Source organism: Squalius cephalus (assembly GCF_949319135.1).
Source record: "Squalius cephalus genome assembly, chromosome: 1".
In the NCBI taxonomy this organism is placed as follows: domain Eukaryota; kingdom Metazoa; phylum Chordata; class Actinopteri; order Cypriniformes; family Leuciscidae; genus Squalius; species Squalius cephalus.
In genome coordinates this window covers 44,101,772-44,126,519 of record NC_137122.1, presented here as the reverse complement: position 1 = coordinate 44,126,519, position 24,748 = coordinate 44,101,772, and the positions used below count along the sequence as shown (strand labels likewise).

At 37.7% G+C, this 24,748-nt stretch overlaps 2 protein-coding genes across 2 annotated transcripts; both read right to left on the bottom strand.

The window, feature by feature from the left end:
- Nucleotides 1-6,081: 6,081 nt before the first annotated feature.
- Nucleotides 6,082-16,820, bottom strand: hirip3 (HIRA interacting protein 3). Its single transcript, XM_079864975.1, has 8 exons — nt 16,660-16,820; nt 16,073-16,193; nt 11,662-11,821; nt 10,963-11,574; nt 10,716-10,882; nt 7,953-8,103; nt 7,088-7,186; nt 6,082-6,957 (listed from the first exon to the last, which is right to left on the bottom strand). Exons 1-8 carry the CDS (start codon nt 16,725-16,727, stop codon nt 6,764-6,766), a joined length of 1,572 nt encoding a protein of 523 aa, XP_079721101.1. The 5' UTR covers nt 16,728-16,820; the 3' UTR covers nt 6,082-6,763.
- Nucleotides 16,821-17,148: 328 nt separating this feature from the next.
- Nucleotides 17,149-23,130, bottom strand: kctd13 (potassium channel tetramerization domain containing 13). Its single transcript, XM_079864950.1, has 7 exons — nt 22,950-23,130; nt 21,260-21,536; nt 20,602-20,771; nt 20,366-20,452; nt 19,211-19,263; nt 18,558-18,753; nt 17,149-18,469 (listed from the first exon to the last, which is right to left on the bottom strand). Exons 2-7 carry the CDS (start codon nt 21,498-21,500, stop codon nt 18,224-18,226), a joined length of 993 nt encoding a protein of 330 aa, XP_079721076.1. The 5' UTR covers nt 21,501-21,536; nt 22,950-23,130; the 3' UTR covers nt 17,149-18,223.
- Between the last annotated feature and the right edge of the window lie 1,618 nt (nt 23,131-24,748).

Below are 24,748 nucleotides of genomic sequence, written 5' to 3'. Positions count from 1 at the left end.
ATTTTCTATTCGATTACTATTCAAGTTATGTTTCAATTTAAATGATGTTGTATGTTTCTATTCAAGTTATGTTGTATGTTGCTGGGGCCATACTTCTCAACTTAAAGGAACCGTACGTAAGATTGTGGCCAAAACTGGTGCTGCAATCACTTTCAAATTACTGTAGAGCGGTGTATCCCCTCCCCCCTGACTCGAGGTTGCCAGACAGGCTGCAGGATCCAGGGGGGCAGGGTTTTATATTTTTTTGAAGTTTCCCCTGGTGCCGCCATTGATTAGCGGACCCCCACTTGCTGTTAGCATTCCATTGACTCCCATTCATTTTGGCGTCACTTTGACAGCGAATAACTTTACATCTGAGGCGTTTAAAGACTCCATTTATCCATTATTTATTTCTAAAGAAACACGAAAATGTATAAAAGGCTCCATTACCTTGAATCTTACGTTATAGCCCCGTAGAAGCAGTTTTTGTAAAAATAGGCTAACGATTGCGTCATAACCTGCGACTCTCTGTCGCACAGTAGAGAAATTACCGTATGGACAGGAGGAGAAGCTCGCGGCCAATTGGGGGGACGAGGAGGCAAAATGACAAAATAATTAATCAGAATGCCTAGCAAAAGTTTCTCCTGCTCCTAGCTCATGGACACCTCCTACTCACGCTCTCTGTCTCTGCAAGATTCGGAAGGGAATGATTCAGATTTCTCTTGGCACAGCTACTAGAAGACAGACGGGTTGCTCACGTCACATCTACGTCGTCAAGCTCAGTTTGAGTCTGCGCAGTACGCTCGACCCCCAGGAAGTGTGTGCTTCTAACTGACTTCACTTGTCTCCGTTGAATCCAATGGGGTCGCTGTGTCCATTTCTTTTACTGTCTATGGCAGGATCCAGCAGGAACGTAAGCTGCAGTTTGTAGCTGCAGCTGTGGTAACTAGAGCCGCTCTACAGTAATTTGAAAGTGATTGCAGTACCAGTTTTGGCCACAATCTTACATACGGTTTCTTTAAACATAAAAAATACAAATGATGTGTCTGAATGAAAGAAAATTAAATACTCATTATCATCTCTTTTTTTTTTTGGTGTGTAACTCACCAACTGGGGAAAAAAAATCAACAATAAATAAAAAGGTGATATGTAGAAAAATATAAATGATTTACTAAAAATGATGAGAACTGAACTGAGCTGGACGATGACATCACTCTTTCTGTCAGGACCACGATTGTCAAAGATGATTGACAATTAACATACAGTTTGGACTGGCGGTATGGTTCTGTTCTGGGCAAAAAATGGGAGCTCTAGCGCAAGTTCTACCGGAAAGACTCTAATGTCACATCATTAACCACAGATCTATTCAATTCAATTCAATTCAAATTTATTTGTATAGCGCTTTTCACAATACATATTGTGAAAAGCAGCTTTACATAAAGTGAATTTCAGAAATGTACATAGAAAAATACAGTTAGTTAATCATGTATAAATTTAGGGCATAACATATCGCCAGCGCTGAGTCGTCTCTTCACAGGCGTCGAGTCGTCTCTTCACGGGCGTCGAGTCGTCCCTTCACGGGTGTTGGGGCTAGCCAATCATCACTCGACATATGGAGTATAGAGCTGGTAAGTCCCGCCCCTTCCGCTAACCCCGCTGGACCTCTAGGTTGAAAAATCGTTAATGCAAGTGAATGGGAGAAAATAATTATTTTCTGGTCCCGTTTGAATTGTGCCATGAATGTGAACATATGTTGTTTGTGAATTTTTTATATAATTTTTCGTGTAAAGAATGCTACAATTTAGCGGGTAGAAGTTTGATATGGTTAGACTTTGTGTGAGAGCACTTTGTGGACTTCACAGACAACATATGTTCACATTCATGGCACAATTCAAACGGGACCAGAAAATAATAATTTTCTCCCATTCACTTGCATTGACGATTTTTCAACCTAGAGGTCCAGTGGGGTTAGCGGAAGGGGCGGGACTTACCAGCTCTATATAAGTCCAGAATGAATAAGAGCCAAGGGGCAACATTCTCATCTGTAAATGAAGCCTACCCGGAAGTGCGAAAAACTGCAATACATCGAAAATCCGCTAGGGGAAGGTCCCAAAAGGGAGCAAATCTCCATAGCCCCCATGTCAAAATGTCCGTTTTCACAGCATAAATTCATGTTTTTACAGGTTGGTCCCATGGACTTTTATTGTATTTTTCGATAGGTTCCGAGTGCCTGACAACGGCGAGGGTAGTGAATTTTTTTCTAACTCGTTAGTTTAGATAGTATTTAGATATAAAATGTATGACAAATAAGGGCGTGGTTAACTTTGATTGACAGCTTGATTGACAGCTTAGGCTGCGCCAACTGGAGAATGACAACATAAGAAGCGCCATTTTTTAACACATTTGAAATATAATACTACTGTTTCTGTATCATGAAATGTAGTTTTAAGAGTTTTTCAGGCGAGAATGTAGTTGTTTAAAGCTCAAATCTGTGGTTTATTTAAAGATTTATGAAAATTTTATCCAGTTGTGAGATCCAGCGATGATGACCGGGCGCTCGGCGCATGTACCCCGCCTGCAACAGCTTTTCCTCGGCTAGTCGTTCGCCGCTGATCCTGGCGTCTCTGTAGTGGTTAAACATGAGGTATAATTCGTCTTGTGTATATCTAACGGGCGATTTTTGGTTTTGTGAATCTATAACTTGTTCCCTGGCCAATCGTTTTGGCTGAGGGGAAGTTTCATAACTTTATAAGCTATTTAACTTTACCGTTGGTTAGACTAGATCGAGCGCTGACTTTGTGTGTTTGACTGAATTGTTTGCTTTATTTGTATAGCTTCTTATACCTTTTACTTATACTTTTATAATGCTAATATTGATAAAACTGAAATTTAACAAAAAGAGACTGGGTTGAGTTTTGTCATTTTAAATTTTAATACAACGAAGATGATCTATAATGTTGTTTACTGCAAAATCTGTTGTTTAGTACAAATGCACATATTGCCTGGACCATATTAAAATGTTTAATATTTTTATATTATATTTAAAACGAAAAGAGGCAGGTTTGTGTTTTATATTTTGTTTTTTTATAAATAGGCAAACGTTATGTGCAGTGAATATAATCAATACGCGTTGCCTGAACCACATTTGTGTGGCTATAATGTTTAAGATTTCTTTAAATGAAAACGAAAAGAGTTAGTATGGTGTTTTATAACATATTTCGTTGCCTAAAATATACACAAAGATGACCGGAGTAGCAGAGTGAGCTGAGTGACGCGCGCTGTGTCAGAAGGTGGGCGGGGTTAGGATTTCCCAAGATTTCCCAAGATGGCGCCGCCCATACCCCCCATAAACGGCTTCAAAACCGTTCTTCAGAAAGTCAATGGGTGACGTCACAGACGCTTTGTCCATATTTTTTACAGTCTATGATAAGAGCACGGAGAGCAGCGATAACCCCCCAAAACAAAACCATATGCTGATATCCCACAAACTGAGGGTGAAAAATCTGAATGCATTTTTTTTCCATACTGGAAAATAGGGCTGCACGATATATCGAAATTATCAAAATATCACAAATGTGCATATCACAATATGTATATGGCAATATCTTGCAATATATAAAAGATTTTAATAGGTACTTTAAAATGTTGCGAAAAGTCAGTTTTAGGTCGCCGCATATAGCAGAGAATAGACTGGGCATGCGACTGTCACAAACGTGTGACTTGCTTGACATTAAAAAGAGTTAGTTATTAAGCACAGTAAGCTGTGGAAAACAACTTTGCGGTACACCCGCTGTCAGACACTCATCTGAAACGCACCAGCAAAAAGCCACGTGACAACCTGAATTCAGTTCTCTTTCGTGCCTTATTGCTCTCGAATACATACACAGTTATGTCAAAATGCCTGTCTTGGCAAGTATTCATGTAACGTTAAACACAGTCGGTTTTGTCTTAAAGGAGAACTTTTAACATTGAGCTCATTTTTTTGTACATTTGGAGTGCTGTCAGTACAGAGAACAACGACAAAAATCGGTGTTGCCTACACCGTGTTATCCTCTTTTTAAAATTTGCACCCTGTTGACTTAAATGGGGTAAGTTTTAAACCTGCTTTTAGCCTCTTAACATCCTTGATGTGTCATTACAAGTGCACAGGTCATGTGAGTGATTCCTTCAGAGTGAACACGGTGAATCTGACTGCAGTAGATGTGAAAGATATGAATAAAAGTGATGTTAATTCCATTCAGCCAGCACTCATACCTGTATTTACATCCTGTTTTCGGTCGAAGTCCACAGTAATCGATTGTCGAGTTCACGCGCATAGGTTTAGTACCTATGATCACGCGCGTGAACTCGACAATCGATTACTCAATCAATCGGAGAGTGAAATATTGCCAGCTGTAACGTGGGCACTGGATCTCCTTCTTGGCATCTAAACATCTAAAGATCTCATCTAAACTTTGTTATTGAGGCAGTCACATTAGTATAACTTCAGCGAGTCAATATCAGTAATGCAGTGAGGTGAGAAGCAATGCTAATTCAGGTCACTCGAAATCAAGAAGCTTACGATCAATGTAGCCAATTCGCATTGAATCTGAGGTGAAATCCGTGTGGGGAATGAATTCCTCTCGCTAAATCCCCGAATGCACAATTCCTAGAGAGATGATGCGGTTTTGCCCGCTGAATTTGCCTGTTGATAATACTGAATGGGCCTGCTAACTTGACTAGACAAATTATTATTTCTGATGAAATACCTTTTTTTACTTTATTTTGTCAAAGTGAAATTACAAAATGTTCCTCAAAATTTACAAGTGGGGTAGTATGAACTTATATAAAAATATAATTTAAAAAGTTGAAAGTAATTATAGGCTACTCAAACTAGTTTATCATTATTGCAGGTTCATTACATTGTCTAAATATTTGGTCTTTTTTGTTCATCTCTATTACTTGGCCACCTTTGAGTTGAAAAATAGACCTGTTGCCACAAAAAAAGTTAACTTTAATAATCTAATGTAAATAGTCTAATTATTTGACTATTGTTTTGTCACTGTCTCTTTCTCAACCTGTCTCTCTCAAATAGATGGTAAGTTGTTACAACCCAAACTTATGAATGTTTTATTTGTGAGTCATTTAAACAGGGAATTTCCATATCTTTTTTTCTCACATCAGTATGTGGTCGAGCCTCATTCCTCAAGATTGCTGAGAGGAAGAATGTGACGGTCGTGTCTTGGCCGTGGCAAGTCAGCATTTATACAGGCCTTTTCTTCAATGGGAGACTAATCAATAAAGACTGGATTTTGTCTGTTTCCCTGTCCATACTCAAGTATGTAGTGCCTTGAGCTAGTTATAAGTACCATATAGGATATGCAGCTGTGGATTCATAATTGTAAAATTAAGACTGATTATTTGCATTGTCTCTGCATCTGACATTGTGGTCTACTTGGGATGTCTGACCCAAAACGGCTCAAACCCACATTAGACAAAAATAATTTCCTATTCTGTAAATGTTAGCAAATTATGGAATTATAGCACTGCTCCAGCTCTCTTCTTCAGTGACTTTCTGATTACATTAAGTCAGTCTGTCTGGCTGCTGCTGGAGGTACAGAAAGCTGGATCACTGGATTGAGCTCAAACCTATTTTCAAATGAGTGAACTCTGCTTCAAATGACTCAACACAACAAGATAAATGTATAGCAAGACACCAGTCTTAAGTTTCACATTTCATCCAAATCAATTCACAGTAACCTGGAGCAACTTTTTCACTACTATATAGTGACACTTCTATAGACAGACCTAAATAGTGAGTGCAATCCTGTTTTATCTTCTGTTACAGTTGTTGACAGTGTTATTGTAAATGTAAACTGTTTGCCTCAGCAGAATGACGTTGGAATCTATTGGTCAGTAAGCAGGGTTATGACAACACTTCTGGTCTGTATATCAATGCGTCCGAATATCAAGACTGGATCAACTCTCACATAAGCAGCAACCAGCTGGGGTTTGTCTCATTCCCCTTGAATGAGAGTGGCTCACACAACCTCCTCTCTTCTTCCCTTGCTGTCACATTCTCCATCATCACTCTTATCTTCCGCCTCAGTAATTTAATAATTATGGCTCTTAAATGAAGTTGACAGCTGACAGGCCTTTTTATTTTCTTTAACAAACTTCAATATTGATTAGTGGTAAGATTCTGGGGTCGTCATCAATATGAAAAATACAAAAAAAAAAGTGATTTTGCTTTATAATTCTACTCCATTTCTCAGGATCTGAATTTCTGTAATAGAGCTCACATAAGCAAGATGTTCTCTTTAAAAACATGTAATCACTGACTCGATATAATCAAAATAAAGAATACAAGAATTCATTGTGGGAATGTTCTTTTTTTGTCTACATTGTGAGATATATGCCTTTAAGTCAAAGCACATTTCTAAAAATAAAAACAAATTGTATAACCATGTCCGCAAAAAAAGACATGGGAGAAGGAATGGATAATGTAAAACAAATTCAATATACATTATTTTATTTTCAAAGCTGCATGAACCTCATTCTACACATTTGGAACACTTAAATATACTTCAAAGTACAAACTAGCAATTATAAAACGCATGAAAGTATAGAACAAACATATCGGAAGGAAAATCCAAACACATCCTACAATTTTTGAGGATGTACACATAAAAATCCTTTGCCAAAGAACAGACTGGTTCATTAGAGCAGGTTTTTAAACAGTTTGTTGTAAAACAGAGAGCAGGTGCAACGCAGGAACCGATTGTATGTACAAGGCACTTGCCATCTAGTCGCTCTCCCCGTCATCACTGATGATTCCTTGCAGGTTGCCCCAGGGTGCTCCTCTCTTGCGGCCTGTGTTTGTGTGGTCTTCCCCACTATCTGAGTCCGAGTCCACAACACGTTTATAGGCAGAGGGGGGAGGAGAGGCATTTTGTGCGGGAGGCCACGCTGCTGCCGCTGCTCTCCTTTTGGGACGACCTGATGAACAAAGTTGTCATTTCATTAGGTTTAGGGCTGAACAGGGTAAAAATCCCACATTTAAAATTCCCTGATTTCAAGGTATTCATAAACATGGGAATCCTTGAGATACAGAATCAAGTGTCATTACCCTGAGTGGTGATGATGTTGCTGAGGTCTAGCTCAGCCAGTTCCTGTGCTTCTTCTCTCTTTAGTCGAGCTTTCTTACACTTCTCTATGGAGGGCTGACCTGGGAGAGACACATTTCATGGGTAATAAATGTGTTTGTACAAAAATAATTTATAACATTTATAGGGCCCTATTAAATCAGTTTTATTTTTTCCCAAATTCTGTGTTGTTTTCCCCAAAATTCTGTTTTCCATTTTATTTTATTTTTTATTAAAAATGGTTTATTTACATTTTAATACTCAAATCATGGCTAATCAATTGAATTCACAAAACTTATAAAACATTAATAGGGCCTTATGAAATGTGTTTTTTTTCTGTTATAATTTTCCTGGATTCTGTGTATTATGATTGAATACAGAATTTATTATCAAAAACAGTGTTAATGAAATGAATGCATTAAAACTTTACCAGTTTAATTAATCTTTTTAAAATTTAATCAAATGAATGGTGCACAATAGAGGTTTACTGTTATGTTAAAACAAACAAACAAACAAACAAACAAACAAAAAAAGCACAAAAAATGTATATTTCTTTAAAAAAAAAAAAGTTAATAAATTATTATTACTGTTTCTACTACTATGAGAAGCACATATACTGTACAAAACTAATATATTTCTGTCATAAGACCTTTGATTTTCTGTGTTCCTGACAATAGTATTATCAAATTAAATTTGAAGATGAAACTCGTATAGTGAGACGCTGACAACACCACAAGCGTCACGCATGTTTGTGTAGTAAATAAACCTTTCCGAAAGACTACAAAAAGCAGTCTTACTGAGGGTTAATTGTGTGCGCGCTCCCCCGTGTGTCCACACATGCACACTAACCTTCCACACCCAGCTCCTCCAGCTCTTTTTTCAGCACAGCCACCTTCGCCTTTACTGATCGGCAGCCGTCTAACAGCTTCTTGTAGTTGCGTCTCACACCACAGAGGGCGATGTAGCGCTTCAGCCTGGACACAGCCTTATTCTCTTCATCCTGATGGTGAACAAATGATTCAAATCAGTTATAATTTTCACTATCTTAGCCATTTAATCATTTCTTGGTAAAATTATTTTTACTATTCTATAGAATATTTTTCTAACCATTCATAAACACACATTTGGTGTAAAATGCAAGAAAATGTAAATACATTCTCAATCTGAGCAATTCTGGCTATTACAAATAAACATTAAACACAGAAGTAGCTTTAAATAATCCACAAAATATCACACACAATAAACATCTCTGTGTTGTTAGATTACATGGCTTTCCATTGCTGTCTGCCATTGCAGTTGTTGGGAGTCATTTCTTTATGTTTGGTCAAAATCAAAATCCATTTAGAACTAGAAACTACACCTCAGAAACAATTAATGCAGACATATGAGAGCTACAGGTCACTACTGTGTCTGTAAAGGCACTAAACAAACACTTTAGATTTTGCTTGATTACCTAGCTACACTTAGCTATGGAAGCTTGTTTCTGTCACAGAACAAAAAAACATAATTTTGACTTCTCAATTCTTTCAACTGTGAGATATAAATTTGCAATTGCGAGTAATACAATAATATTTGTGAGATATAAACTCACAATTCTGACTTCTTTTCACAGAATTGTGAGATATCAAGTCTGTTTCTGATGGGAAAAAAGTCAGTTCACAACTTTATTACACCAGGATTCGTGCAAGGTGCTTGAAGTACTTGAATTTGACTTCTGAAATTTAAGCCCTGGAAACCCCTTGAAAACAGACGAGGTTCTATTTATGAAAAGGTACTTAAAGTGCTTGAATTATTGAAAGACTATATATATGAAATTAGTGTTTAATTTTGTCTAACACATTCAATATTTTCACTCAAAATCAACGCTGCACCCATATGATATATAGACTGATTTCGTATAGCTATAAGCAGGATATTGCTCATACATTTTCAAGTATATGATACAGCTTTCATTCTTCAGGTCAGTCATATATTCATGAGGAGAAAAAAATCAGTTTGAATGAGGAAAGCAATAATAGTATCCTTTCAATGGTTAAGTGGATTTCACATGACTGACAGCTCTGGTCAGTGGTTTGATCTCTTTGAAGTAAAGCGTCAGATTCAGCTTCACCCCGGAGCAGCTTTGCTTGTCGGTTGCGCCTTATAAGGTGTTGTTCAAAGTTAAAATCATTTCCTTGTTTACAGCCTTGCTTCATTCCAGAATGAATCACTATTTTTTTTATGAACGGTCTACTAGCACACTCTTGAAGTCAGTCCTTTGCTGCCACCTACTGGCAGAACATTGTAACCTGCACAGAAGTCGTTGATAAACCCCCATCAGACAGTTTCTCAATACTAAATATTATTTATTGAACAAAAATAGCATTATAAACTTTGTATTTAATATATATTATTAAATAAGTTGTGTTATGGATACCTTATATCTGTAATAAAAGTAATAAAAAAATCCTTAAATTTATATTTTTAGTGCAAAGAAGTCATTAGATTGCAATATAATAAACTTTGTAGTTAACTACATTGAAATGCAGTACATTTAACAAATGAAATCCTTTCTGTTATTACATCTTTAAATAAGAATCATATAACAAGTTTATGCCCTCTTTCTATTTGCTCTTCTATGCACTGAAAACTCAAGGGCTTTGTTCCCACACTTAAAGTTGCAACAGTCACTGCATACAGTTTGCATGTTCTGCACTTTATTTCTTTTATTAGTATATTTTTATTTATCTATTTACTTTTTTAGAATTTAAAAGATAATAAAGATAGTGTTTCATAAGCAAGATTTCTGATTGTGGTCCTTGAAAACCCAAAAAGTGGTGCTTTAAAAGTCCTGGAATTTTATTTTACAGTATCTGTATGATCCCAATACAAACAGCTGCGAGTTTATATCTCGCAATTCTGACTATTTTTCTCAGAATTGCAAATTTAGAATACGAGTTTATATCTCGCAATTCTGAGAGAAAATTCTGAATTGTGAGCTAAAAAGTCGCAATTACCTTTCTATTTATTTTTTTATTCCGTGGTGGAAACAAGCTTCCATACTTGGCCAAGAATAGAATATTGTGAAATATGTAAAATGTTAAGATGACAAAATTCATTACAGGGTATTTTATCCAACATTTTAAATATCTGGAGCATTTTTAACCCAAACCAGAACTATTGTTCAAAAGTTTGAGGTCGGTAAGTCTTTTTAATGTTTCTGAAAAAAGTATCTTATGCTCAACAAGGCTGCATTTATTTGATCAAAAATACAGTCAAAAACAGTACTATTGTGAAATATTATTACAATTATTACAATTTATATTTGAATATATTTTAAAATGCATTGTATTACTGTAATGGCAAAGCTGAATTTAAGAAAAACTTAATGCAGAAAACAATAGTGCTGCTTAATATTTTGTAGAAAACGTTATACATTTTTTTAGAAGTCTTTGATGAATAGAAAGTTCTATAGAACAGCACTCATTTGAAACAGTAAGGACATTTATAATCTTACAAAATATTTATGTCTGCTGCTATTCAGAATAAAAGCACTCTTGCTTGTTTGATATTCCTTAAATAAAACACAGTGGTGAAAAAAAAGTTGTGTGTGTGTTCTCAAATTCATCTTGCCTTTCCTCTGGTTGTGTTCTCCCTATCCTCACTGCGTTTTTTCTTCTTCACGCTTTTTCCCTCTTCCTTCTTGCCCTTCTCTCGCTCCTCCTCGTCCTCCAGCGAGGTAAGAGACGAGGAGTCTGAGTCCTCTGCCGATTCCTTCTGACTGCCCTTTAATTTCTCCTCTGTAAAGAAAAGAAGAGATGAACTATGTAAGTAGAGAGATTTAAACGTGCACCCACTTTAACCTCTGAGGGATTCTTACCATTTTTCTCGGTGTCTTTAGATGATAAAGCAGCAGCGTCGTTTCGTTTATCTGTCTCCTGTTCACTGTCTCCAGTGCTTTCATTTTCAGAGTTGCTCTTGTTTTTTGTTTCAGTGCTCTCGTTCTTCTCCTCCTCACTTTCAGAGCTGCTCCCAAACACTTCCCTCTGCACTTCTTTCACAATATCGCTCTCGACCGGCTTCTTTTTTCTGATATCTTTTCTTTTGCTCTGTGTCTTCGCTTTGCTCTTCACTTTTTCATCCTCTGAATCACTCGCAGACTCACTTTTTGCTGGTTTATCACTGGTTTCCTCCTCACTGTCTGAATCCTCTTTCTTTTCTTTCAATGGTGGTTTTTGCCTGGCCTCCTCCTCATCAGAATCCATCAACTCATCTTCATCCCTATCCATCACCTTCCCTTTCTTCTTCGTTTTCTTTTTCTTGTCATTGTCCGCTTCTTGTTTGCCCCGTCTCTTATTCTGTGGTTTTCTTTTAATGTTCTTTTTCTCTTGCTCCTCCTCACTGTCTTCACCCGTGTCTTTATCACTTCCAGCTTCTTCCTCCTTTTGCCCTCCCTCGTTCATAGCCTTCTCTATTCCAGAGTCAGGGGAATCTGGAAAAGAGAGATTATAAAGTTACTCACGCAACATCCAATGAGGAAATAAAACAAGGACAAACTCCACAAGTACTACACAGATACCTGGAGAAGACTCCTCTAGCCGTGATCTCTTTGTCTTTCCCACCATTTTATTCTCTTCATCCCCACCATCATCGCTGTCATCATCCTCCCTTTTCCTTTTGTTCTGGCTCTTTGACGGATTCACACTTTTAATAAGAGGCTCATCATCATCACTGCTGGCCTGAAAAGATAGATTACCTTTTCTAAGCCTCAACTTTAAAACGTTACTGACAAATCACACTGTTGATGTACACCATATTATCAGACAAGCTTATGTTCTTTTCTCTTTTTGGGTGTTTGGAAAGTTTGGCCAAACGTTGTGGTTGAGACACTTACAATTAAATATTGAGAAGTGCATACTGTGGTTTAAACTGTGTCCATCTTCATTCCCAAATAAACGCTAAAGCATCTTTAACTGACTTAAGGAACGTAAATGTCAATAACTTATGTTTATTATGTGTATTCATTCAGATTTTAGAAGAGATTATCAAAGTAATGTTTGATTTAAACAGTTTTAATAATGTTACTGTATAACTAGCGGTGGATGATATACCAGTAGAGACAATAAGCCGCTAGAGATTTTTGACTAACATCTCGATTACGGCTATGCTCTTGTGACGTTGCCAAACATGTCATTTGCAGATGTTTTTAAGCATTGTGGATTAAGCTTTATTAAGCATTAATAAGTGATTTTAAACCAATGAAGGTCAATGGCAGTGAAAGACAACTAATTTAGGTATATACGTAGCCTAGAAATCTAGACGCACCCTAGCGGCAGCAAAATTTATTATGCAGCCAGTGTGGTCTAGCAACTCTCCGTTGACTTTTGAGCTGGAAAAACCAAACTCAGGTCAGGCCAATCACATCGTGTATAGAGTAGGCGGGGCGGGCTTAAGAGTTGCGACGGTTCCCTGCTACTTGAAAACAAAGAATGGCGGCTGCTGCTGGAGAACAGGCTTTCGAATCGGCTTTGGCCGCGAATCTGGAGGACTTGGAGTTAAGCTTTTCTTAGAGAAAAGAGCAAAGAACGGCACTTAAGTCCTTTTTAAAAAAGGAAGATGTGTTCGGAGTTTTGCCGACTGGATACGGCAAAAGATTAATATACCAACTAGCCTTCTTCATTGCTCTGATTGGTTGTAGCGCTGTCCTATTGCATGCAGAGGGATTTTGAGAGACAACCGTTTATCCCGCCCCTCGGATTGAGCCGTGCCAATGATGAGTTGCCAGACCTAACATCTTGATGTAGGTCTGGCTTAGTTGCCAGGCTAGTATATACTCACACTGTCTGAGAAACTGTTTCTGAGCACACACACATAAAGCCACTGCTCATAAGCTACGTTCTCACTGTCAGTCCAAACCCGATTATTTATGTATCCGATTGGAATCTGATCTAAAATTACTGACTGTCCACACTGTGTATCGCAACTGTTCAGATCCGATTTGTGTGTCCATCCCGCTCTTTACCTGCGTTGGTTTCTATTGCAAAGGCAATAGTTGCCTAATAATTGTTGGCAGGTATACGCCAAAAACAACAACAAGCCCAACATAGAGGGGTTTGCAATAGACAACATGACATGTCATTTACAACATGATAATGTGTAGCCATCGCGCTGGACTACTGCGTCTTATGATGCAGCGGCAGAAACGTAGGAGGCTGGTATGAGCGGCTTCATTCTGTGTTGTCGTCTCCGCCGGGTTCAAAACACGTGTCTGTCATAGTCATTTACTGCTCGTCCAGCACTTTGCAACAACACAACCTCATTTCTGCAGCGACTTTCAGCATGTTTCCTATAACAACGTCTGATGTTTACGTTTTAAGTGGCATGAGAAAATTACATAAACCACGCAAAATCCATTCAAAGCGGTCAGACTGAAACAGATTTCCAGAAATGCGATTTGAATAGGATTTCAAACCCGGCAAAAACATATTAATGTAGCTCGAAACAGATTTGTAAAAATTGCATTTCATGTGATTTTTTGCCATCCACACTTGCTAAATCTGATTGGATTTCAATCGGATATGCACAAAAATCGGATGTGCACTGACGGTATAAACGTCTGATGTTTACGTTTTAAGTGGCATGAGAAAATTACATAAACCACGCAAAATCCATTCAAAGCGGTCAGACTGAAACAGATTTCCAGAAATGCGATTTGAATAGGATTTCAAACCCGGCAAAAACATATTAATGTAGCTCGAAACAGATTTGTAAAAATTGCATTTCATGTGATTTTTTGCCATCCACACTTGCTAAATCTGATTGGATTTCAATCGGATATGCACAAAAATCGGATGTGCACTGACGGTATAAACGTAGCCATAGAGCGTGCACGAGTACTGAACAGAGTTCTTTTTGGCGCCTTATTGGGCTTAAACGGTTAAATACACCGTTATTACTTATGTGTCAAAATGCCCGTCTTTGCGAGTATTCTCATAAACATATTTGTTTATGTCTTAAGTGAACAAGAACAATTGAGAAAGAAACCATATGTGTATTAGTATTATTAGTATTAGTATTATTATTATAAGGCATCAGTGCATTTGATCTTAAAGTGACGGCAACCTAATAAACCTGCTGTCATCTGTCATAAATGTTAACTATCAAACAACAAAAGACAAAAATAAATTGTCTGTAATTATAATAAGAATAAATGTAAATTTAATTAGTTCATACTGAAGACTATGCAGTGTTTTTTTTTTGTAATTGTATGTACTTTTGTGTACAATTTATATAGTTCTTATTTCTAGTGCTTGAAGTTTTTCAGGTGGGTCTATTTCATTTGCGTCTTTGTTCTATTGCAGTTTGATGTATTTTTGCTTGTATTGTAATTTGTTTTCTTTTCTTTGTTATTTCATCACTGACTGTTTGTCTTCAGTAAGCTTGAGGTTTTTGTTTTATTTTCTTTACTTAGGCTAGAGTTAGTTGCTTTGTGATATTGAAATTGGTGACAAGAATTCTGAAATTTTTATATCATAAAAACCTTATTTAAAGCTAAAATATGTTTTGTTTTGTTTTTAAATTCACCGCTAGGGGTCGCTAACCTCTTACAATAACAAAGGCATAGATTGATGATGCAGTGATAAGCGGAATAATGGAACTTGTCGTCATGCCGATGGATCTAATAATGTTTATGAATGAGTGAATACATTCATGTTTTTTAACATGACTGTGGTATGAAGCAGGGCACGATTGCTAATGAGAGACAGATGTCAGCGCCACACGCGAGTCCCGTGGATTTAAAGGAATGAGGACATTTAATTCTACCGAACTACCCGCAAGTGCTGAATTACTACTCACACGGGTCAGTTTATTTGACGAATTAAACTTGTGAGGTAGCGCAGCACTGTTTCACTTGGTCTAATGTTACATTATCATACTAAACTGCATTTGAGTGAGTTGAAAGTTATAATGTTATTCTTTGTGTTAGTTTGTTGGCTGTATGAGACTAGCAGTAAGCTAGATCAACATGAGAATAACATACTGATCATATTCTAACATTTCATCATGTTGAGCTATATAACATTGATTCGTTTTATGTACATTTGCTCACTTGTCTAATAAAGTACATGCAAGAGCGGCGTCTCTGTCAAGTCCAAGTTAGTCGCGGCATTGAAAATGTCACGCTGATATTGATCCTTATTTTAGTTTTCCTTTTGTCCCAAAGTCAGCTTGCCATGGTCCATAATGTTTGAACGAAACAACAGCGTGCCGCTAGACGTTAAGCACTAAGCAGTTGTCCACATCTGTCCCCATGGTTAATATGGCAGTACAAGCGGAAACCAGGGATAATGCGGATATTACGTCATTGACAGGCGACAAGTGAACAGGGACGGGCTCTTTTTAAAATTTTGTTTATTTTGTTTAAAATTTACTAATTCTTGGAAACTTTTAGGATAATGGAAGTTATCAATTGAAGGAAATATATAACACTGTGCAAGTGGTTTTTGGATTTTTTGATACAAAATTCTTACATATTGTTAAAGCAAAAATGACTATATTGTGATATATATTGTTATTGTGAAATAAAATGACTCATATTGAAATATAAGATTTGTCATATTGCCCACCCCTATGTGTAACAATTTATTTTAAGGAAAACATACTGATAAAAAGATAAAATGTTTTGCAATGTTACAATTCATTCCTGTCCATGAAAAAATAATCTCCAATCAATTGTAACCACTTTATGAGCAGTTTTCACCAATAATTGCAATGCTCAAATCGACCTCAACTCTAGAAAAGAAGTGCAACACTCACTCATGTTAAACACGAATATAACCTTATTTCTTTAGAAACAATTATTATTTTAGACTTTCAGTAAAGTGTGTTGGAGTTAAAAATCAATAATCAAAGGGTGGAGCTTAGCAAAGGGTCGTTTTCGGCCAGATGCATGACGGTAAGACCACACGACTTTACAGTCTCTTGCTCACCTGCATCTTCAAGAGTTCCTCCTCGACTATTTTCTTCATCAACTGTCTGTCCTTGGTGCTGAGCGACTCTCTACCCACCTTCTCCAGGTATCTCCTCCGCAAAATGCCTAAAGTCAGTGTACTTGAAAGGTTGAAGAGCAACAGTAAATTAAACATGCAAATGTAATTCTGATGGACCAATAAAAAATCCGTGCAAAAAGTCACATGACTTAACACCACATATATTGTACACAACAAAACAGAAGCACACTTTCACCTAATAGTGGCTTGTCCATGCTTTTACGTAAGCTGCGTCACACATCATTGTAGTGTCCCCTGATCGTGTTTTACTCGACACATGCAGATTGAAGCGTCTTCATACAAGAATCCAACACTAACCACCCCTTTATATCTTCCTTATCCGTTCCTTTCTCCCTTGATATCACTCACTAGCTAGAAACCGAAGTGAGACCTGACATGCGTGCGATATTTCTCATTTAACGAGTTTATGCTTCAGCCCTGACTTCCACATAACATAACGTTCTTTGACATATAATGATGATAATAACCTCCGTTTTTGACAACATTTCTTTCAACCCGCAGTTTACCTGAGATCCGAACACTTGTGCAGTTCTCTCACAACGAACTCTCGTATCACGTCCTCTTCTTTGGCCATGTTTTTTTACACATTTGCGCCACTTTTTACACCACTGCGTACTGTGCGTACTTAGCGCGACACCCTTCCTTGGCGCGCTTTGCTGTGCTCGGCTACGTTGCTTTACGTCATCACGCACAATTTCCGACAGACGCGCTTACGTATTATTTAAAACATCATACAGTTGGTCAAAACGTTTCTTGTGTCCGCTAAAACTATTCTCTTATAAATACGCTAATTAAAATATTTTAGGTTAGAGAATGTATACGTCTTTAAAACTTCAACAGATACTTTTTTTATGATTGATTTAGGGTTTTCTTTTAAATGTTTACTTATTAATAAGTAATTTAATATTCGCATATTTATAATTTTCATCCTTTATTTGGTATGAATAGGTCATTTTGGCACTCTATTATGATCGACTGTGTTTTTTTTTATGGTGTAATTCTTTGGAATATTTTTTTTTTTTAAGACAAAACCAAAATAACTTCAAAACCACAAGGATTTTTACCAAAAAGCATTTTTATTGAAAATGTTAATGGAATATTAATTCGATTAAAATTCCAAGACAATTTTTGGACGGCATTCCACATACTAATTTAATTGGCAGGTGTTTTTTTGGTCTAGGACAGTGAGTGCATACATTTATGGCTTACATTGGTCAATAAAACATCGTTTTGTGAAGTGGTTTGTAACTTAGTGGTAACTACTGTCGTCATGCCAGGCGCCATCTTTGTCTAGAAATGATTTAGAATAAAATTATAACATAGTTTAGTGCTGGAAGTATTTCAATCCTACTGATGCGTCTAACCCATTGCTGTTGTAGAGTGTGTTCAGTGATATCATGTTAGAAACTACAGTGATCATCGTCTTTTTAAACAATAACAATATTAGTTTTAGAAATATTGTTTAACATGCCCATCCAAATTTTACGTACCAATCGTGAGGCACAGTTGTGTACAATTATTTACTTGTTAAGCTTTCTATTTGTGTTACAAAAAGGATGTTTAAAACTGGAGCCCCTGCTATCAATGGCTGCAACAACAAGCTGGCGCAAATTTGGTCAGTTTCCCAGAAGATCTGACAGTCCTATGCAACATGACGCCTCCACGTACCTCTCATCATTCTCAACACCTCAAGTCAGCGTACATCACAGTTTACTATTAAACACTGAAAGATAAACTTTCACATGGCCCATTCAAACAAATTAGAACATTAAAAAAAACACAACTTATTTCACATTGAAACTTGAAAAAGTGGAAATTCTGGACAATAAATTAACTGAATAATAAATTAAATTTAACAAAAATGAAAAAAGATAAATGTAAATTTATCTCACAGAACAAAAAAAACAAAAAACTGTGCCACACTGTGGCAACTTCAGTATTATTTCTAAACTAGCCCCCACCCCTCCCATTTCAGTGCAGTATTAAACATACCAAAGTTGTCTTTCTTTTCTCAAGCAATCTTTCCATTTTTCACATGCATGATTCAGAACATCTTTGTACCATTCTGATTCAGTCTTTGTAGACAGTCTGCTGTCCGTGACCCCTTTCATCATGCATAATATGCCTCCGAACATGGATACGCCTCACCCGCCTATCCCCGCCCCCTACACCCGCCCCTTCCTCCTCCGACTGGCCCACACCTGGTGACGAGACGCCCCCTGACTCCAGCAGGGCCATGCCTCCCGAACCTCGCCCATTTTCATAGATCAAAATGTTGAGTGTCTCCTCAAAGATACGAGCTTCTGGAAACTCAACCTATGTGAACGGATGGGTAAAAAAAAAGAACAGTGAGAAAACAGACATATATGCACACAGACAAGAGAGTTTAATTCCCATTGCTCACTTTGGTCTGCTTCTTCTCAGTGGCATAAACAATGGAGGTGCAGCAGACTTCGGCAATCTTGCGTCCCTCGCCATAGAAAGACCAGCAGCATATCTCATCTCCCAACACATCTTTAATAAACAGCACTCTGCCATTAAAGCGCAGCCCCAGCTTATCGAACAGCTCGATGTTCTTCAGAAGGTTATCATCAGAGTTGCTGAGGGAACAAATGGTCATTTTATATAGAAAAAGAAACCTCTCACTCACATTTACATTTATGAAATTGGCAGATGCTTTTATCCAAAGCGACTTACATTGTATTCAAGCTATACATTTTTATAATTCATGCAATCCCAGGAAATCGAACTCACAACCTTGGTTTTGCTAGTGCCATGCTCTACTGTTTGGCATACAGGAATAGTGATGCGTTTTAAAATCATTTAGGATTTTTCTTACTGCTTCCTACAGTCACCAGGCATAATTACAAGGTGCCATTGAGCTATATGATTTTGCCAAAAAGTGAGGTGTGCGTGTGACGACAATTATTTATTTAGAATATAAGTCACAATCACATTATGGCTCATATGCTTTCTGAAACGAGAAGGTGGTATGCTCAGAGTAAACACTGTTCTTTTTGAAATAGCAGAAGGAGCGAGAATGAGGGCTGAATGTACCTGGTATAGGAGTATTTATTGTTCCCTCTGTTATTCTGCAGTTTCACCACTGGCTGCAATGAGGAAAAGATTATTCATGAAACAAAGACCACTTTTTTCCTCCATACTGTACGCCCATACCCCATACTGTACACAGTAGAAGGGTTTTATTTGGATCCTTAAAGGCCAGAATACACAACACCATGATTAAGAAAATATGTTTTGTATTACAAGTTTTCTGAAATGTTATGCTTAAATATACAAATTATGCATTTTCCAATTCAATATGCTCTAATTTGCATACATTTCCAGAACAGAAATCTGAACATTGGATAAAGCCAGGTTCAAAAAGAAAATTTCTGCCACATAAGAGTTAAAGGTTTTTGGCTCTCTTTTTTATTACTCCATAAATCAGAAAGTACTGTCAACAGGCAGAATAAAGAAAATCACCATGTTTTTAGGAATAAAATGATATATAAATCAGGCAAATGATATATGAACAAACCCCTCTGTAAAATCCTTCAGAATATAGATAGGAATAAATCAAGAAAGTTTGGTGTATGTAAGTCCGACCTGAAGTGGAGATTTCTGGCTCAGTGCATGAGGGAAAATAAAACTCATTTTGAGAAAATGGCCTTTAAATATATGTATTGTAATTGAAATCTACAGATGTAAATCGATAAAGAGTAATAAAATAATGAGTATATTATGGAGGTTTTCTGTCCTCTAGTCAAGTAAAATAGCCCAAAATATCAAAATTAATTAGCGCATGAAAAAACAATGGTTTTAAATCAGAACGGATCTAAAACACTAGGCATCATGCATTTGGCAACTTTGTAAATGGTTAATGAACGCAACAAACTCGCACAGAAACATGCACCTCATTGCTAGGACATGCATGACAATTTTTTTTGAAAAAACCCAAATATTTCTGATATCCTCTGACTGGAGGACGGTCTGTGCGTGTGCCTATGGTACACTACATGATTTTCTTTAAAATCAGTCCTACTGTCCATAATCTGCAGACTGGCTCTGACTTTTAGCAACGAGCATTGACTCCTATAGACAGCAAATCTGGGCAAAAGCAGTATAGTGTATTCCAGCCCTAAGAGATCACATTTTTCATGTGTTATTTTTGTCAGAGGAGAAGTAAATATTAAGCCTCTGTTATCTCACCTTCCTACAGGTGGCTATCATTCTCTGTTCCTCTTTGGCTGAAGTGATCATAGGAATGTGACAACCCCTGCAGACATCCCTGCGTTTCTGCATCAACATCAAAAAAGCCATAGTAAGTGTCAACAGCTGTCAAACACCTTCCTTGGCTCAAAGAAGCATTTTAATTCTATGCAGACATAGGCTTCTTTGAGCCAACACTAAAGGGACAGAAACACAAGCCCAGTGGATCCTCTGACCTGTAATGTGGTGAGGCAGTGCTGTACAAGACCCTGGAGCCTGTAGTATTGCGCCTCTTTCAACACTTCCTCCAGCTCCCGTGTGCTCTCCGGCAAAGGAACTGTCCCGTCCCGCAGGAAGTTCAGCACCAGGGAAAAGTGTCTCCCACATCGGTCTAGCACCACCCAGCCTTAAAAGATGAGTGAACACACATTATACCGTATATACATCTGTTCTAGTTTCTGCATCTAGACATTTATAATGTTACAAAAATATATCTATTGGTGAGCATAAAGGCCCGTTAACACCAAGGGCGATAACTATAATGATAACAAAGATATAGTTAAAAAAAAAATAGTCGAGTCCCGACTCCCCACCACAACTATAACAATAATGGCACAGAGAAACAATATCGCTGGAATCACTTTATGAATGATTTTGTCCAGCTGATAAATGATCAAAACATTGACAGCCGATCAGAATCCATTCTGCTTTAAGAGCTCGAGTCAACTAAACTGCAGCACGTGCTTAAAATAAACAGAACAATATCGTCCGCTGGTGTGGGCGCTAATATAGTTATAATTATAGTTCTTGGTTAAGAGACTTCTTTCAAAAACACACCAAAAAAAAAACTCTTTTGAAAGGTTGTGTACAACACATTCTCATGCTTTTTCTTACCCTCAGAGTCTATGGAGACCTCAGTGCTCCCATCACAGATACTCCTGAGCAGACTGTCCTCCTTGCTGAGCGTCTGGACGGTGGTGTAGTGGAGAGTTCCCCCCACATTGAGCTTCACATACTTACTCCCCGCCAGGCTCCTGTCAGCCTTTCCTTCCCCAACATGGCTGGAGAACGATGGGCCAGAACCGGATACAGTCACCACATTCCCACCAGACGAACCAGATGCCTCAGCAGACATCAGGGGAGTAGAAATCAAATACTGCTTATTTATTGCCTAAAAATATAAAGAACACAAATAGAGAGCAGACAGAATTTCAAACTTGAGTACTTCATAATTGTTTATTCACCCTCATGTCAATCCAAACCTGTATGATTTTCTTACATCTATGGAACAAACAAGGAGAGTTTCTAAAGAATATTCTCGTTTCCATTCATTTAATGAAACCGAATGAGGACTGGGGCTGTCAACCACCAAAATTTTCAAAGCAGCACAAATGCGATCCACAAGAATCACGTAGCCTACGATATTCCAGAACTCTAAAGCCATACAGTAGCTTTGTGTGAGGAACAGACCAAAATTTAGGACATTTTTGATAAAAAAAAAATCTCCCCTAGCTCTCTTTGGCATCACGAGTGTTCATGAAAGAATGTCCAATTTGTGAACAAATTGTCCTTTATTAGTTGATCTAGTTCACAAAACTGGTCTGAACACTTTGTTCACAAATGGGAGTGATCGAGTTGTGAAGTTCAACTAGAGCAGTTAACAGCCCACTGGAGGGCATATATTTCAGTGAATAGCATCTGTTCATATGATTTCAAAATGACCATATGGCTTCAAAGGAATACAACACACAAGTGGATATAATGCTTTTTAACATTTCGAAGCTTGACAGCTCCAGCCCTTCTAAATATAGAACGAATAGCCTAAATTTTATTTACTTAAAGAGTAAATGAGTTAGAATATATATTTTTTTCTATTTGTTTCAAAGCCAAAGTATGGCATCAAAACAATATCTGGTGATTGCTCACAAGATTTCACATATGTACAAAAGACATAAAACTTTATGAGGGCAAAATAAACCAATAAATGTTGTGACACATCTTCAAAGATATGCATGAACAAGGTGACATAACAACATTAAGTGTGCACACCTCATGATATGACAACAACCATTGAAACTATTCCAGAGCACATGTAACAAAGAAAACTTACAGAAAGAGGCAGAAATATAATATCTAATAACGTACATAAAGCAATGCATTTAGCATCTGTCAAAGAGCATCCGATGATCGATCTCACTGGGTCTAAAAACATATCCCTAAAAACACAAGTGAATAACACCCGTTTAGCAATAGCCTGGAGGGTTGTGATTGTGAATATCAGTCCAGTCCACTGGGGAGGCCACAGATGTGTTTCTGTACTGATATCAGAGGAAATGGACAGAATTAGGTCAACACATTCAGTAAGATCTTAACTCCAGCTGAGAGATCTCGCTAATCCTCGTCTAGACCACACCAAATTTGTTTCCCACCATTCACTAGTCATTTACAAATTGACAACTGACAGTTAAAGGGAAACACATGAACAGAATCTGACCAGTGAGCATGATGTATGTGTCTTATAATGATAAGCTTATTAGCTCTTGAGCTAGCTCTTGAACGAGCTGTCAACGAGCAGAACACTTACCAAGCTGAGTCCCCGCGATAAGGTGCACAAAATATAAAGTAATCGCTACGGACTGTTACATCTATAACAGTTAACCTGAAATTATTTTTCAACAAATCATAATTTCCTCTGTTGTCTCGCAGCACGACTGTCCTCTTCCTCTTTCTTGCTTGTTGTGGGTTGACAATGGCTGCTCACCCTCGCGAGGAGTGTCTTTCGTTGACTGATTGGCCCAAATCAACGTCTGTCAAGCGAGTTAGCCCCGCCCCCTGTAACGGCCTACAGCGAAGCTTTTTGAATTAGGGCTATTTTATTAGGTCATTGTTTTCTTCTGTAACACAAAATGTCTTACAAGTTTTAAACCTTTAAGTCTTAAAAATGTGGAATATGTAAATTAGTGTAATTTTTGTGTGTGTATATATATATATATATATATATATATATATATATATATATATATATATATATATATATATATATATATTATGGGGTATTAATGTGGAGTTGTTCCCCCCCTTTGCAGCAACAGCTTCCACTCTTCTGGGAAAGCCTCCACAAGATTTTGGAGTATTTCTGTGGGAAATTTTGCCCATTCATCCAGTTGCGCATTTGTGAGGTCAGGCACCGAAGTTGAATGAGAAGACCTCTCTCACAATTTCCGTTCTAGTTCATCCCAAAGGTGTTTGATGTGGTTGAGATCAGTGCTCTGTGTGGGCCAGTCAAATTCTTCCATACCAAACTCATCCAATCATGTCTTTATGGACCTTGCTTTGCCTTTGTGTACTGGGGCACAGTCATTCTAGAATAGAAAAGGGCCTTTATGAAGGTAATATGATGCCATAAAGAATCGCATGCGCAGGGTAAGATTTGTGAAAGTGTAGGATACATAAGATTGTAAGCGTAAATTAAATTTGCGTGTGCAGGAGAAGATTTGTAAAGGTGTAAATCGCCTTTCAAGTGTAAGAAAACAATATTTGCAGCATTTCACTGTTATTCGTAAGTGTAATGCATGTATTGTGAAACTGCAGCTTCATGCTTATGCAAAATAAATTGGATCTGTATTCTTCTGACTTCCATTTTTCCGCGCTTACACTTTTGGCACGTTTTTTTCGCACAAATGCGGCCAAAAGCATTGCAAGCCTGTGAACAGCAATTTGCAACTGAAAACAACAGAGTCAAGAACTGCTAAACACATTGATCGCGTAAGATCAACCTTTGTGTAAAAAAATAAACTGTTGCAAATGTCTAAATGACTTGTTGTGTACATGCGTCAAAAAAGTTCCCGAAATAACCCTGTACAGTTGCGTCTTTCTTTTACCTGCGCTTACAGTTTTGGCAAACTGTAGGTTTTGGTAAACCTTTACAAATCTTCTCTTGCACACGCAAATTTAATTTACGCTTGCAATCTTATGTACACCTTCACAAATCTGACCCTGCGCATGCGATTCTTTATGGCATCATATTACCTCCATAGGCCTTCCCCAAACTGTTCCCACAAGGTTGGAAGCATAGTATTGTCCAAAATGTCATTGAATGCTGAAGCAGCCAAACCTCTGAAAAATAACCCTATACCATTATGCCTCCTCCATCAAACCTTTCAGTTGGCACAATGCAGTCAGGCAGGTAATGTTCTCATGGCATCCGCCTAAAATTAGACTGCCAAACAGAGAAGCGCGATTTGTCACTCCACAGAACACGTTTCCACTGATCCAGAGTCCAGTGGTGGTGTGCTTTGCACCTCTGCATCTGATGCTTGGCATTGTACTTGGTGAGGTGAGGCTTGCATGCAGCTGCTCGGCCATGGAAACCCATTTCATGCA

Excerpts from the sequence above, each read along its gene's own strand:
- hirip3 (XM_079864975.1), bottom strand. The coding sequence starts at position 16,727 with ATGGCCAAAGAAGAGGACGTGATACGAGAGTTCGTTGTGAGAGAACTG. Across the intron at positions 16,194-16,659 it reads CACAAGTGTTCGGATCTCAG|TACACTGACTTTAGGCATTT; the intron begins GTAAACTGCGGG and ends CAACCTTTCAAG. Across the intron at positions 10,883-10,962 it reads TAAAGACACCGAGAAAAATG|AGGAGAAATTAAAGGGCAGT; the intron begins GTAAGAATCCCT and ends TTTTCTTTACAG.
- kctd13 (XM_079864950.1), bottom strand. The coding sequence starts at position 21,500 with ATGTCTGCTGAGGCATCTGGTTCGTCTGGTGGGAATGTGGTGACTGTA. Across the intron at positions 18,754-19,210 it reads AATAAATACTCCTATACCAG|CAACTCTGATGATAACCTTC; the intron begins GTACATTCAGCC and ends TTGTTCCCTCAG. Across the intron at positions 18,470-18,557 it reads CTGAGAAGAAGCAGACCAAA|GTTGAGTTTCCAGAAGCTCG; the intron begins GTGAGCAATGGG and ends CCGTTCACATAG.